Source organism: Mastigoproctus giganteus, chromosome 1, assembly GCF_048544385.1.
Source record: "Mastigoproctus giganteus isolate SK-2022 chromosome 1, ASM4854438v1, whole genome shotgun sequence".
Classification (NCBI taxonomy): Eukaryota; Metazoa; Arthropoda; class Arachnida; order Uropygi; family Thelyphonidae; genus Mastigoproctus; species Mastigoproctus giganteus.
In genome coordinates this window covers 5,409,555-5,426,710 of record NC_143575.1, presented here as the reverse complement: position 1 = coordinate 5,426,710, position 17,156 = coordinate 5,409,555, and the positions used below count along the sequence as shown (strand labels likewise).

The 17,156-nt window shown below is 39.7% G+C and overlaps 1 protein-coding gene across 2 annotated transcripts in view; it reads right to left on the bottom strand.

Moving 5' to 3' along the window:
• Positions 1-17,156, bottom strand: part of pea (ATP-dependent RNA helicase pea) — a 358,942-nt gene that overhangs the window by 248,576 nt on the left and 93,210 nt on the right. For both annotated transcript variants that reach the window (XM_090371271.1, XM_090371265.1), the window contains exon 9: positions 5,106-5,216. In XM_090371271.1, the coding sequence (XP_090227397.1) occupies positions 5,106-5,216 (111 nt within the window). The remainder of the gene's footprint in view (positions 1-5,105; positions 5,217-17,156) is intronic.

The window sequence follows — 17,156 nt, the reverse complement described above, 5'->3', positions numbered from 1 at the left end:
TGTAATGCCAAACAATACGAGGTTGGGAATAGCCATGAGATAAAGGTTCCACTGGAGAAGAGGCCATCACCAAGTTGTGATCTGAAGTGCCTAAAGGACCACTCACTTTGATCGTGTACTTAGAAAGGTTGTTGGTGAGAAAAAGATCAAGCTTGTTGGCTGCATGGTTAGGATTGTCAGGTATTCTTGTAGGTAAATGAACAATCTGTGCAAGGTCATTAGTAATTGCAAAAGCCTCAGCATCTCGACCAGCTGGGTCGGTGTGACTAGAAAACGGAAGCCAGCTGGAGTAGTGAACATTGAAATCACCAAGGAAAATTACTGCACTGTTAGGAACGTTGGACTGGTGAAAGTCGAGTTGCAAAGAGAGGAAATCAAAGAGCTCCAGTGATTAGTGCAGTTGGGAGAACGGTAGAGACAACAGATGAATTTGACACAATGAGGTGGTAGTAGTAGTGGCATGTGATGCAAGAAAGCATGTGTATGAGCTTATGCAGCATCAGCCCAAAAAAAAAAAAAAATCACACCATTCCCTCCAAATGCCTGTCCAGTTCCTCCTTAAATTTATTCGACCTATCAACTTCCACAACGACAGATGGAAGTTTGTTCCAGCAATTAACCATCCGCTGGCTAAAGGCAAATTTCCGCACATCTATTCTACATCTGTCTTTTCTTAATTTGAATTTATGTCCCCTTAGGTTCGTAATCTGAACAAGTGGAAGGATCCCATCAGAATTCAGCGTGCTCAACCCATTCAAGGCCTTATATACCTCAATCAGATGACCGCGCAGGTGCCTAGTCTCCAGCCACTGCAATTTGCAGAACTTAAGCCTCTCTTGGTAAGAGGATCCCTTCATTCCCCTCACCAGTCTTGTTGCCCTTCTCTGTTCACGCTCAAGCAAATCTACGTCCTTCCTAAAATGAGGCCTCCAGACCTGTATGCAGTATTCAAGGTGTGGCCTGACCATTGCCTTATACAGAGGGATAATCACCTCAGAGAGAGATTTTAAGCCAGAGAAGATCGAAAAGAGGAGATTCCAAATTACCAAGTCTCTGACACTGAATATCAGAAGGGATATATACATAAATACCACCTTTGAGTCGAAAGGAATCGTACAGCGAATAATTTGGGCACCTGAGATGAGCAGGAGTTGAATCAACCAATAACTGAGATTCTGTCAGAAAAAGTACGTGGGGTTTGGCAGACTGCAAGTGGAAATGGACATTGTTGAAATTAGAATTGAGACCACATATATTTGTGAAATGAACTAGGAACTGTTTGGGAGGTTTAGATCTTTTTGCTGATAAGCTTACTCTATTAGTTTGACAATTCATGGTGTATTCAATAGTAAGAAAAATTTGGAGGGGAGACATGCTGTATGAAGTAATGGAATTTTTGGATATGGCGTACACATGGTAAGAATATACCCAGATCCTTGACATAACATGACCGCGACAATGCCCCCGCATACACACTACTCTGGACTCCCTCCAGTCACTATCTGGCAGAGTAAAGGTAGCAAGATTATACACTAGTTGATCTGGAAGCCTCCTAAAGTGTTACCAATAGGTTCGGTCCGGTGTACTAACTAGCGGCCGGCCCGTTTTAGAGATGTATCCTCAAAATGCAAGGAAGATTGGATCTGACCATGATGTTCATCATAACCTCAAAAGTCATCACTCATACTGCATGATGGAAGAGATAGGCAAGGGTTGACCAGAACTTAGCTCTGGAGACTAAACACGGGTTCCACCTCTTCAAGCCTCCAATAAGCAAAGTGGTGGTATTTCACCGGTTGATAAGAGTTATCTACCACCTAGTATTGCCTGGTAACACAGAGGGGGCGGCATTCCTCCATGTAGAGTGGGCACCACACCTCGACCCCTGCTTACGTTGGTTCACACCTGGGTGGTCACCCACAGTGTGCTTGTGCATGGAGGTTATACCGAGGCTTACTAACAGTCCCACCATAGAGAAGGTGCAAGCAGAAGATTTGGTTGTCACAAACCGCCCAGACTTCACCGAAATTGGGTCCGCTTGATTTGAATGTCACCCGAATATCAGTTCAATCAGCGTTTTAAACTCCCAGGTAGCAAGTACAGCTTGTCTGGCATATCTGAAAGAATGTCTATGACAACCTCAAGGACCTAAACTGAATCACGAGGGCATCAAGTTTCAAGGCCATACACAACACAGATGACACTTTGAAAGATCGCCCAGCTCGGGTGGAGCATAATGCCTCATCAACCCTATAGCTTGGACCTCGCCATAAGATTTTTTTTTTTTTTTTTTTGGCAGAGCAGAGATACTAATACTTATTTGGGTCACGAAATTTGAGCCATTACTTCAAGGAAATAGCATGCAGTATCATGCATACCTGCATAGTAAAGCATTTGAGAATGATATGGAACTCATTTCTGACATTAAACATTTGTGTAAATGTCGGCCTCCTGATTTTTATTAAAGTGCATTCACTGCTTGGAAAGAATGCTGAAGAATATGCAGTGAGTGTATTGGTTGTTACTGAGCGATATTTTCATAAAGTTAAAAGACTGTACTTTATGCATGTGAAGTATGATTACAATATCTCAGATAATAAAGATGTTACAGCTCATAGTGTGTTACTTATTGATCTACCCTTGTAAAAGAAAGAAATAAAAAAAAGAAAAAGTGTAATGATAATACACAAAGGATATGTGTATTATCATTACTCTTAGTTTCCAGAGGCTTAACTATCACCAATACATGTTAATGCCCTTTCACCATTATATAACAGAAGAAAGTTATTTGGAATACAATTTCTACCGCTTCATAAAAATAGCAATGTTGAATGTTGTTCCAATTTTTCCTTCTCAAGTAAGACTTTATCATCCAAATTAAAACATAATTCTGGGGGGGGGGGTCAATAAACTGTAAATCTTACAATCTTCCTAAGGGCTGACTAAACCTTTAGAATGCACTGTGAAAGTTTTGTGTAAATCTGACTTTTCCTTATTGAATTAATGGCCAAATATCCAAAATATACTTCCATTTATGTACAGATAACTCAAAATATTACAAAAAAATGAAAAAAAAAGAAAGAAAAAAAATTTGAATTTACACTGGTCTAATTTTAACGAAATTTGAAAATGCTTGACAAATAAATCTTTCTAAAACACCAAAACAGAAAATTTCATAAAAATCCTTTAACTGGGAGACAACTTATTAACATTCTGACAGACATGATCAAAACAAATGTTTGTTCTTTGCAAATACATCTCAAAAAGGGGCCAAATATCAACATGGACTGCAAATACACCGATGAGCCAAAACATTATGACCCCTACCTAATATGACGTTGGTCCTCCACGTGCAGCCAAAACAACTCGTACCCAGCGAGGCATGGACACTACAAGGTTTTTAAATGTGTCTTGTGGTATTTGATACCAACACGTAACCAGCAGATCCTTTAACTCCTGTAAGGTCTGTGGTTGAGATTCCTAAGGTCGGAGTTGCTGTTACAACACAACCACAGATGCTCAATGGGATTGATGTCTGGGGAATTTGGAGGCCAAGGCACGAGGATGACTTCCAATACATGGAAGTCTTCCTCGTGTTCTGAGAACCAGTCTCGAACAATCCAAGCAGTGTGGCATAGTGCATTATCCTGCTGAAAGACGGTACACCGCCAGAGGGGAAGACCGTTGCCATGAAAGCAATGATGTTTAGCTAGGCGGTAGACGTCAGAGTGCCTGGCACATGGATGACTGGACCCAGGATTTCCCAGCAGAACAGCGCCCAGAGCATTACACTGCCATCACCAGCTTGTTTTCATCCCACAGTGCATCCAGGCGCCATCACTTCCCCAGGTAAACGATGCACACATACCCAACCATCCACATGGTGCAATAGGAAACGTGATTCATTGGACCAGACGACCTTCTTCCAATCACTCAAGGTCCATTTCGATGTTCACGTTCCCATTTTAGGTGTTGTCGCCGGTGAACCGTGGTTAGCATGGGCACTCAGAGCAGCCTGCGGTTACGCAGCCCCATTTTCAGCAGGGTTTGATGTACTGCGTATTGGACACATTACTCCCGTCACCAGCATTCCAATTACCAGCGAGTTGCACAACAGTCGCCCTTCTGTTGCCACGTACCATCCAGGAGAGCCTTTGCTCACCTCAAGCATCGATGAGCCATAGTCGTCCAACGGGATGTTCGTGGTTTTTCGGTTCGTGGGTTTCCCCCTCGGACCACTTTCGGCCAAACAACTGCTCTGACCGTCATCTGGCCATTACAATTTAGCCTTTGTCAAACTCGCTTAAATCCACTGCTATATGAAGAACAAGAATAACACTGTTTAATGGAGCTCAGTATCAGGTGTTTTTTTTATACCATGTCCAGGACTTGTGCCAGGGTTCACCTGCAGTTGCTTCGATTTGCATAACGAACAATGTACAGTAAATTCCCATCATAGTGCTTTCAAAGGGATCCCTGCCCCATTTTACATGACTGATTATGGGACCAGATGATAAGACAACTAAAAGCAAGATAGTGCTATATGGGAGTTTACTGTATAAATAAGCAAACAGCAACCTGTGATCCACAAGTCAACAGGTCCCAAGTTAACTGACTCATAGTTATGTACCAAAAAATAATAACAACTGATTTCAAATAATTTTTTTTTTATATTATTAAATGATTGGAAATATAAAAAGAGAAAATAAAAGCGTAGTCGCAAGTATATTTTTTAGGCTACAAAAATGCACAAATATGGTGTGAGCTATTTTCTAGATGGAGCTGAAATCAGAAATTAATCTTTCATTTCTATTTAAATTTTGAACTAATCCATCACAAATGGCTATATATTAACCATTTGTATATTAACACAAACTATATATTACTGACTTGCATTTAAAAGAATGGTGCTGGCCACTAACATAATCAATGATGAATCAATGACTGGTGTCAAAGTGCAGGGATACTTTACCATTTACTGTTTTATTAAAAATGATACAATGGATAGAAAAACAAACAAAAAAAAAATTTAGTTTTGAATGAGTTAAACCAAAACTAACTATATAAATGGCAACTTTCATTAAAAATATTCAGTGACTAGTTACCTTCATAGACAGGCTAGTCTTTTGTCCAGTGAAAGATAAGACTTTTACTTTGACCTTCTGTCCTCTTTGGACAACATCACTAACACTGGTTACACGACCTTCCTGTCGCAACTGCAAAAAAGTTGAAATAAGATGATAATCTTATTTCATTATTTCAACATCAATAATGATGATGAAAATAATAAGATAACGTTTGAGATGAGATATAAAAACAGAACTCCTTAACTAATTTTACAAATCAACCTATCTGAAAACTGTTCAATCACTATACATTATCGAAAAAAATGGAAGCAAAAAAAAAGTGATATTATAATATCAAAACATTTCAGGATAGAATTTCAATTTAAACAAATATAATACTTCCAACTGATTTTTTAAAGTAAAGAGTGGGGGGGGGGATTTAACAAAAATATACAAAATCAAGAACAAAATAAATTTAAATTTAAACAAATATATTATTTCCAAATGACCGCACACTGAATTTTTCAAAATAATGACCTGGGCTGTTTATCAAAAACATTTAACAAAAACACACAAAATCAGGTCCAAAGGAGTGAAGAAAGCCTCTTATCTGGCTTCTCTTCTCTATAATCAAATATTACTATTTCCTATCCATCTCGTTAATTTTTCCATAGTTTTCAATACATCACACTGAAACTAACATTTTTTGGACACTGGTTATATAACTGTAAAAAACTTCTTAAATCTTTTTCCAGAACCCCCAGGATTGTATTTGTTGTCATAGCTTTCATAACTTCTGTTTCACCAGAAAATTGTTGTCACTTAAATCAGTTCTTTAGTATGGAAAAAAAAATTAAAAATCATACATCACCACAAGGTTAAGTGAATAAGAGGGATGTTGTAAAATGGTTACAGAGTGCTTGGAAAGATAGTCAGAAATCACTTTATACAAGCAGGAGCACTGTCCAAGAGTAATTTCTAATTTTGCCAACAAATCAGGTCACTTATTTATAATTGTTTCTCAAGAGATAAATGATTTCTAAGTACGTAGTTGTATTAGTGATATGACCATCTGGTATATATTCATAAAGAATTATGCTTTTATATTCAAAAAATATAAAATGTTCAGTGGTGAACCACTTGATTCTCATCCATCAAATACTTGATGGATGAGAATGAGAACCTAATAACCAAGGAAGAAGAGATAAAAGGAACATGGAAGAAGTATTTTGATAGGTGGAATAGGACCAGGGTATGTCTGCCAGGGGCAAAAGTTGATGACGTTGTAGAGCGGATATCATCTTTTAAGGGCACAAAAGGTGATATAGTTGTACACGTTGGCACTAATGACATTAAGAGTAGGAGACCGGCGGAATTACTTGACAAGTACAGGTCACTGATGAAAAAAAGCGTGAATTAGGGTTGAAATTGAAAGTGTCTGCAATTCTGCCCAGACACGATAGGAGGGAGTATATGATGAGAGCCCTGTCAATCAATTCGGCCCTGGAAAGATTGTGCAGGGCTCAAGGGGTAGAATTTTTTTCAGCCTGGTCTGTACTTGTTAACAGGAGAGACTGCTTCTACAGGGATGGGATACACTTAAATAGAAAGGGTGCAAGAATGTTTGCTGATGCTATCGAGGCAATGTTAGGTGGGTCGGAAAACTGCTAGATTGGGGGGATACAAGGACTAATAGATTAACAGTAGCCACTGGCAGAGGTGAAAGTGATTCTTGCACTGCTTCTATTGGAATGAGCCGCAGCCTGGAAAATAAGATGCAGGATATTTCAGAGACTGCTGGGAATCATTGGGGTACAAGTAAACACATGGGTTGTGTTAGGGTAGCTAAGAAAAAGAACAGGTGCATGTATACTTGTGTGTACACCAATGCTAGGAGTTTAGTAAATAAATTTGATGAATTTGAGGTATTGCTCAAAACATCAAAGGCAGATATTGTGGGGATTTCAGAGACGTGGTGTCACACAGATATAAGAAATGCAGAACTGGAATTTGGGGAGTACAATGTCTACAGAAAGGATAGACAGGATAGGAAGGGAGGAGGGGTTATGCTATTAGTAAAAAAACACATAAAATCCAAGGAAGTGAAGCCAGTCGACATCGCTGGACAGTGCAGTGTCGAGTCAGTTTGGTGTGACATAAGCATTGGGAGATCAAAATTGAGAGTAGGAGTGTGCTATAGGCCTAATGACTCTGATGAGTATAATAAGAAACTGTACGGGGAAATAGAATGGGCCAGTAAATCAGAGAGTCTTATAATGGGGGATTTTAATTTCCCAGATATTGACTGGAATTTGGGGGCTGGTCACTCACACAGTAGCAAGGCTTTTGTGGATTTATTGGATGATTGTTTTCTACATCAGCATGTTCGGGAGGCAACTAGAGGGAGTAATACTCTTGATTTGATTATCAGTAGTGATTCTTCATGCATTAAGAATCTGCAGATAAATGAACCACTTGGTGGCAGTGATCACAGTGTGCTGAAGTGGGAGTTACTCAAAGAGGTAACTACCATTAGGGGTAAAGGGAAGGGGTATTGCTTTCGTAAAGGCGACTACAATGGACTGAGACAGTATTTAAATTCTATACAGTGGGATCAACTGATGATATTGCCAACAGCAAATTCAAAATGGGAAGCATTCAAAGAACTTATCGTGGAAGCTACTAGGCTTTACATACCAACTAAGAAATATTGTTCAAGGTTTAGGCCTAAATGGTTGTCAGATGAACTAATGAGGCATATGGCAGAGAAGAAAAATGCATGGGATACATACAAATTAACACGTGACACGGACGCCTATGATAGATACAAGTTGATCTGTAACCAAGTTACAAAGGAGGTTAGGCAGGCGAAGGCAGATTACGAGAGATCCTTGGCAAGGGATGCGAAGAAAAACAGCAAAGAGTTCTTTACTTATGTAAACTCTAGAAGGAAGGGGATGAATCAGATTGGTCCACTTGAGATCGATGGGTCAACTGTTGATGACCCTGCTCGGGTAGCTAACAGACTAAATGAATATTTTGCATCGACATTCACACATGAGGAGTTGTTCAGCGAGGGGAATGCCAGAGGTGTATTCAACTCTAGCAGTAAGCTAGAGAATCTTGTAATAACTGAGAGCAAAGTGGAGGAGAAATTGTTGAAGATAAACACAAGAAAGGCACCTGGGGTGGATGGGATCTATCCAGTTATATTAAAGGAGGCAGCAAAGGAGGTAAGCAAACCCTTAGCCATAATTATGAGAGCTTCCTTGGACTCAGGGGAGGTACCCATTGACTGGAGATGTGCAAATGTGACCCCAATTCACAAAGGGGGATCAAAGGATGACACAAGTAATTATAGACCTGTGAGTTTAACTTCTGTTCCCGGAAAATTAATGGAGGCACTGGTGAAAGAAGCACTGCAGGATCATCTAGACAAGACTTCAGTTATAGCTAGGACACAGCATGGTTTTGTTAAGGGGAAGTCTTGCCTGACCAATTTGATTGGATACTATGATGCAGTCACAAAAGAACTGGATGCAGGGAATAACTTTGATATTATATACTTGGATCTTAGAAAGGCTTTTGATACTGTTGCACATGGAAGACTGCTGCACAAATTGGAGCAGTGTGGCATTGGAGGCAAGTTGCTGCTATGGATAAAGGGGTGGTTGAGGGGGAGAAGACAGAGAGTGGTAATCAATGGACACTGCTCATCGTGGACTAATGTTATTAGTGGAGTCCCTCAGGGTTCAGTATTGGGGCCTTTATTGTTTTCTGTATTTATAAATGATATTGATGATGGTATATCAGGCTTAATGTCCAAGTTTGCAGACGATACGAAGGTTGGCAGGGTTGTCAAGGACACTACTGACACTATGCTGCTGCAACAGGATTTGGAAAGGTTGAGCAGATGGGCTTCGAGGTGGCAAATGAAGTTTAACATTGACAAATGTAAAGTACTACATATGGGAAACAGCAACCCCAGAGCAACGTATCAACTCTGTGGTACTACACTGACAGTGGTAGAGAATGAAAGGGACCTGGGGGTGGTGGTGCAGGCAGATATGAAGTTCTCTGAGCAGTGCAGACGAGCTGCAAGAGTAGCTCATGGTGTATTGTCAACGATATATAGGAATTTTTCTAGCAGGGATAAGGAGGTGATTATTCCCTTGTATAAGGCAATGGTCAGGCCACACCTAGAGTACTGTATACAGGCCTGGAGGCCTCATTTCAGGAAGGATGTAGAGCTGCTGGAACGAGTACAGAGAAGGGCAACTAGATTGGTGAATGGGACAAAGGGGTTCTCTTACGAAGAAAGGCTTAAGTTTTGCAAATTACAGTGTCTGGAAACTAGGCACCAGCGGGGTGATCTGATAGAGGTGAACAAAGCCTTGAATGGTTTTTGCATGCTCAATGCTGATGGGATTCTTCCTCTAGCTCAGAAAAATCACCTGAGAGGGCATAAATTCAAATTGAGGAAAGACAGATGTAGGATAGATGTGCGGAAATTTGCCTTTAGCCAGCGGGTGGTTGGTGGGTGGAACAGACTTCCATCCCTTGTCGTGGAAGTTGATAGCCTAAATAAGTTTAAGGCTCAGCTGGACAGGTATTTCGAACGAACAGAGGGGTGAAGTGGAAGTGGTTATTTTTATTTATTTATGTTACTTTTTTTTTTTTTTTTTTGGCTGATGCTGCATAAGCTTGCTTTCTTGCATCAAATGCCTCTACTAATGCTAATGCTAATGCTAAATCTCTTCAACATGCAGGACAGCCAGCAAAAGGAACAAAGGCAGGTTGATCCTAAAAGAGGGGATGAAAGCGAAGATACAGAGAGAGAGAGAGAGAGAGAAAGCAGACAGACTTGACTTGGAATGATGTAGTGTAGGCATGGAAATACATCAAGACAGGTAAGTCTGCTGGTATGGATGAGATAAATGGAGAAATGCTGAAGGCTACAGGCAAGGCAGGAATAGCGTGGACATACAGACTGTTCCATAAGATCTGGGATGAGAGACAGGTGCCGAAGGACTGGAAAGAAGGTTTGATCGTCCCATTGTTCAAGAAGGGGAACAAGTGTTCCAATTAGAGAGGCATCACACTGACATCACATGTGAGTAAGCTGTATGAGAGAGTGTTAGAGCTGAAGATAAGAAGAACGATTGAAAATAGGATGGCCGAGAAACAGTATGGCTTTAGGAATGGCAGATGGACGGTGGATCTAATTTTCTGCATCAGACAACTGACGGAAAAGTGTTATGAACACAATAAAGAATTATGGATGGCACTTTTGGATATAAAGAAAGTGTTTGATGCCATAAAGAGAGAGAGAAAGTGTGGGAAGTTTTGAGAAACTTGGGGATAGGGGAACATCTTGTGGAGAGAATTGAGAATATTGCACCAATATAGTGAGCAAAGTAAGAACAGTGGTGGGGTTGATGGAGAGCTTTGAAATAACATCAGGTTTGAGGCAAGGAGGCATCCTGTCACCACTACTGTTCATAGCTGTCATGAATGATGTGCAATGTAGAGTGGTGGAACAACTTGGACAGGACCAGATGAAAATCATGCTCTTCGCAGATGACCTCTGCATATGAGGAGAGAGAAGGGAACAAGTGCAACGGCAAGTTGATATATGGGCTAGTATGGTCAATGAATTTGGACTGGTTTTCAGTCAGGAGAAGAGTGAAGTAATGGTTCTAAAGAGGAGTGGCAATCTTGACGGATACATTACAATGGAAGGGAAACAGCTAAAAATGGTTAACAACATCAAGTATCTAGGAAGCACCATTACAAAGACTGGAGTAATAGATGAAGAAATAAATAGAAGGATACAAGCAGGTGGTAATTTCTATAGGCAAACTAGAGATCTGATTTGGAACAGGAACATACCACTGAAGTGAAAGAAGGCTATATATTATGTACCAATTCTGAAACAAAAGAAGGCTATATATTATGTACCAATTCTGAAACATATGCATCTGAAACTTGGACTATGAGGAAAAAGGATGAAGAAATCAGGGGGCAGAAATGAGATTTGTGAGGAGCATAGCCAGAAAGACAAGGTGCAACAAAATCAGGAATGATGTGATTAGGGAGAGAATTCAGGTTGAAAAACTCCAGAATAGGATTGAAAGGTCCCATTTGAAATGGTTTGGACATGTCAAGAGGATGAACGAGAGGCTTTTGCCAAGAAGAATGTTTGATTTACAATTAAGGGACAAAAGACCAAGGGGGCGACCAAGAATGAGATGGCAGGACATGATAAAGACCGATGTCATTAAGAGAGGAGGAAACTGGAGTGAAATCAACGACGGAGAGAAGTACATGGACAGGGCATGGTGGAGAGGCTTTATACGCCAACCCGTGGTGGAATAGCGGAATGATGATGATGATTCAAAAAATAACTTTACTATTAGACATCCATTCAGAGGAATAACATTTTGTATATTACAGGTCATAAAGATAAAATAACATCCCCTGTCACCACTGTTTTTAGAAATCCTGAATAATGATCACAAATTAACTAGTTTTCAAAGTTCAACTCTTATTTCCATTAATCTGCTAACAAAAACTTGGAAAGAAGTTGCTTGCATAATCCTTTCATTTTTAAAATATCAGATGTCACAAACTGGTAATAACCATGTGATATTCCAACTTAAGAGGCTACGTAGATGATGTAATACTAATGACAGAAAATGAAACTGATTTGCAAAGAATACTACATAATTTTAATAAAAAAGCAACAGAGTGTATAATATGGAAATATCCATAGAGAAAACAAAATGCCTAACTATGCATTAAAAGCAAGTAGAATTTCAGGGGAGGGGAGATAAATAATTTAATTTGGAATAATCCAAATATTAATCAGGATGCTAAAGTTTAAAAATATATAAAAATAAAATAAGGACCCATAAAAATAATGGTGCCTGAGACAAGATGTACAGCAAAAATAGAACAAATAAAGCCATATAAAAGAAAACACTAAGAAAAATAACTAATAAAACATTAAGAGATAAAATTAAATGTGAAGAAATCAGAAAATATTTAAAATACCTATTAATGAATGGATATATAACAGGAAAAAACGAATGGGAAAACATAAATAGGATGGATAATGACAGGTGGGAAAAAATATTAGAGAACTGGAGACCTACAGGCAAATGAAGTAGAAGGCCAAGAATAAGATGGAAGGATGCTTAATCCTAACCTAACAAGCAGCATGTTTAATGGGATTAAGGTTTACTTAATAGGAAAAGAAGAAGAAAAAGAAGAGAGACTGTGTCTATAATTCTGATTTAATGAGTGGCCCAAATAATAATGTTTCTAATTAAAGAAAGAGAAAGAGATCGTCATTTGTTGATATGCAAGATCTGCACATTCTGCATCATCTGAAATGATATTACATCTTGGGACTCCACTAATGTTATTAGTGTCCCACAGGGTTCGGTTTTGGGCCCACTGTTGTTTTGTATAATTATCAACGATATTGATGAAGGTATATTGGACTTGGTGTTGAAGTTTGCAGATGATACAAAGGTTGGCAGGGTTGTTAATGACAGTAATGGCAGTGTGCCACTGCAACAGGATCTAGAAAATTTGGGCAGATGGGCTGAGAAGTGGCAACTGAAGTTTAACATTGACAAATTCAAAGTACTGCATATGGGTAGAAGTAACCCCGGAGGAATGTACAAACTGTGGTACTACACTTAGGATGGTAAAAAATGAAAAAGACCTGGGAGTAATTGTGCAGTCAGATATAAAGTTTTCTGAGCAATGCAGACAGACTGCAAGAGCAGGTCATGGGGTTTTGTCAATGATATACAGGAATTTTTTCTAGCAGGGAAAAGGAGGTGATTATCCCTTTTTATAAGGCAATGGTCAGGCCACGCCTTGAGTACTGCATACAGGTCTGGAGGACTCATTTTAGGAAGGATGTAGAGTTGCCAGAATGAGTACAGAGAAGAGCAACAAGATTGGCGAGAGGAACAAAGGTGCGCTTACGAAGAAAGGCTTAAGTTCTGCAAGTTGCAGCATCTGGAGACTAAGCACCTGCGAGGTGATATGACAGGTGTATAAGGCCTTGAATGGTTTGAGCAGGCTCAATGCGGATGGGATACTTTTGCTTCCTCAGATTAAGAACCTGAGGGGGCATAGATTCAAACTGAGCAAAGACAGTTGTAGAATAAATGTGTGGCAGTTTGCCTTTAGCCAGTGGGTGGTTAACTGCTAGAACAAACTTCCATCTGTTGTTGTGGAAGTTGATAGCTTAAATAAATTCAAGGAGGAACTGGACAAACTTTTAGAGGGAATGGTTGTGTAATTTTTTTTTTTTTTTTTTTGGCTGATGCTACATAAGCTCATACACTTGCTTTCTTGCATCACATGCCTCTATTAACTATTACTATCCATCTTTGAAGCTATTCAAGTGGTTCTACCTCTTGACAAAGCTTTTCGTCACAGACTTCAAAAATCACTTCTACAGTCTCTAAGACTGATTTCTATAACAAAACACAAAAGTTTATAGATCTTTGTTTAACAGGTGACAGTCTAAAAAATTATAATACAAAATTACCTGCTGCCAACAACAGATAAAACCAAGACACAACAGATAAAACTTCTGCATTTGTGCAACCAAAATACCACCTACTATAAAAAATTCTAGACATTCTAGGCTAAGAAATAAAATATTTTCCTTATTTGAGCAGATATTTTTTAACACACTTTACATTCTGCCCTGTATTCTAATGTTTTAATGATGCAAAAGACAAGGTTTTACATTTCAGAAATAAAAACCCAAAAATAACTTATACTGAATTAAAAACTAAAGAGAGAAGAAAGTAATATGGGTCATGATTAAAGCAGCTGCCTGCACCACAAAAAGAACTTTGTGTGGTGCAGACAGGCATCGAGGAAGATCCACAGTTTCCTATCCATGATACAGAGATAGGGAAGCTATAATTCCACAATAAATAAATTGTGAAACTGCACTTGGAATACTGTGTTCAAGTATGGAGGCCATACAGAGGGCGCTGACTCTATTTAAAAGTTACAGCTGACAGTTACAGGCTCCGCAAAAACGATAAGTGTTTGCCTTTTATTTACATGATTGTTGTTTTATATTGTACTTAATACGTAGTCATATAGTTATAGTTACGCTGGTTATTTTTTATTTTAATTTAGATAAAGAGTTTTGTGGATTTTACTTACGATAGGTAAAACCGTTATTTTTGTTCGATTTTTGTAGCCATTGTTTTTGTATATAGGGAATTCAAAGTTTTTGTAGGGAATTCAAATTTTTTAATTGAGGTAGCTCTAACGCATAATTATATAGTAATACGCTTCACTGTTTCTATTTCATAGTTTCTATTCAAATACTACTGACATTTAATTTATTGATTTTATTAATTTAAACTACCATGCCCCGAACTAGAGCAGCAAAGCAACGGGCACAAAGTGGCAGGAGTGTTGTGACTCGGGGGAGAACTGAGGGGGGCGATTCTCCAACGCGTCACAGCCTAAAAATATGTGCAACTTGTGAAATGTTTGCCGAACTCTCTGGAACGGAACATGATATTGCCATGGGGGATGTCTTTGTGTGTGCGCGATGTAAGGAGTGTAAGGAAATCAGGCGACAACTCAGCGTTGTTATGGGCCTATATGAGAGTTTGAAGGACAGGGTGGATGCCCTCGAAGGAAATAAATTGAGGGGCCCATCAAGCTCTCAGCTGCCCACATCAACGCCAGAGCTTGCACTTGGTCATCGCGCAACACAGCGGCAACCCCCAAGGCAGAATACGCTGGTCCCACAGGAACTATTAGTTGTTGGTGACTCTATTGTCAGGGAAACGGGGAACATGCTATGTAAAAAGGACAGGTGGAACAGGACCAGGGTATGTCTGCCAGGGGCAAAGGTTGATGACGTTGTAGAGCGGATATCATCTTTCAAGGGCACAAAAGGTGATATAGTTGTACACGTTGGCACTAATGATATTAAGAGTAGGAGACCGGCAGAATTACTCAACAAGTACAGGTCACTGTTGAAAAAAAGCCGAGAATTAGGGTTGAATTTGAAAGTGTCTGCAATTCTGCCCAGACACGATAGGAGGGAGTATATGATGAGAGCCTTGTCGATCAATTCGGCCCTGGAAAGATTGTGCAAGGCTCAAGGGGTAGAATTTTTTTCAGCCTGGACTGTACTTGTTAACAGGAGAGATTGCTTCTACAGGGATGGGATACACTTAAATAGAAAGGGTGCAAGAATATTTGCTGATGCTATCGAGGCAGTGTTAGGTGGGTCGGAAAACTGCTAGCTTGGGGGGATACAAAGACTAATAGTTTAACAGTAACCGCAGGCAGAGGTGAAGGTGATTCTTGCACAACTTCTATTAGAATAAGAAGCGACCTGGAGCGAGGGGTGTTGGGGGTTTCAGGGACGGATGGCAGTCATCCTGGAATAGTTGGGTATATGGGATGTGTTAGGGTAACAAGGAATAGGCATAGGAGCATGTATGCTTGCATGTATACCAATGCTAGAAGTATAGTAAATAAATTTGATGAATTTGAAGTGTTGGTCAAGACATCAAAGGCGGATATTGTTGGGATAGCAGAGACGTGGTGTCACAAAGATATAAGGAATGCAGAACTGGAATTTGGGGAGTACAATGTGTACAGAAAGGATAGACAGGACAGAAAGGGAGGAGGTGTTATGCTGTTAATTAAGAAAAACATAAAATCAAAAGAAGTGCATCCAGTTGATATAGATGGACAGTGCACTGTTGAGTCAGTTTGGTGTGACATAAGCACTGCAAAAGCAAAGATAAGAGTAGGAGTGTGTTATAGGCCTAATGACTCGAATGAGTACAATGAACAATTGTACAGAGAAATAGAGTGGGCCAGTAAATCAGAATGTCTTATAATGGGGGATTTTAACTTCCCAGATATTGACTGGAACTTGTGGGTTGGTCACTCACACACTAGTCAGACTTTTGTGGATTTATTGGATGATTGTTTTCTGCAGCAGCATGTTCGAGAGGCAACCAGAGAAAGTAATACTCTTGATCTGGTTATCAGCAGTGATCATTCGTGTATTAAGAATTTGCAGATAAAGGAACCACTAGGTGGCAGTGATCACAGTGTGCTGAAGTGGGATTTACTCAAAGAGGTAACTACCGTCAGGGGTAAAGGAAAGGGTTTTTGCTTCCGTAAAGGGGAGTACAGTGGTCTCAGACAGTTTTTAAATTCTGTACAGTGGGATCGACTGACGATGTTACAAACAGTAAATTCTAAGTGGGAAGCATTCAAGGAATTAATCGTGGAAGCTACTAGACTTTTCATACCGATGAAGAAATATTGTTCAAGGTTTAGGCCTAAATGGTTATCAAATGAACTAATGAGACTCGTGACAGAGAAGAAAAATGCATGGGATGCATATAAATTATCAGGCGACGCAGAAGCCTGTAGCAGATATAAGCTAGTCTGTAATCAGGTCACAAAGGAGGTTCAGCAGGCAAAGGCGGATTACGAGAAATCTTTGGCAAAAGATGCTAAGAAAAACAGCAAGGATTTCTTTACTTATATAAACTCTAAAAGGAAGGGGCTGAATATGATTGGTCCACTTGACATCGATGGTTCGACTGTTGATGATCCTGCTCAGATAGCAAACAAACTGAATGAGTATTTTGCATCTACATTCACACGTGAGGAATCATTACAGTTTGAAAATGGAAGAAGGTTATCAAATTGTAGCAGTGTGCTTAATGATTTTGTAATAACTGAGAGCAAAGTGGAGGAGAAATTGTTGAAGTTAAACATAAGAAAGGCACCTGGGGCGGATGGGATCTATCCAGTTATATTAAAGGAGGCGGCAAAGCAACTAAGCAAACCCTTAGCCATAATTATGAGAGCATCCTTGGATTCAGGGGAGGTTCCCACGGACTAGAGATGTGCAAATGTATCCCCAATTCACAAAGGAGGTTCGAAGGGTGACACGAATAATTACAGACCAGTTAGTTTAACTTCTGTTCCGGGTAAAATAATGGAGTCACTGGTTAAAGATGCATTGCAGGATCATCTAGACAAGACTGCAGC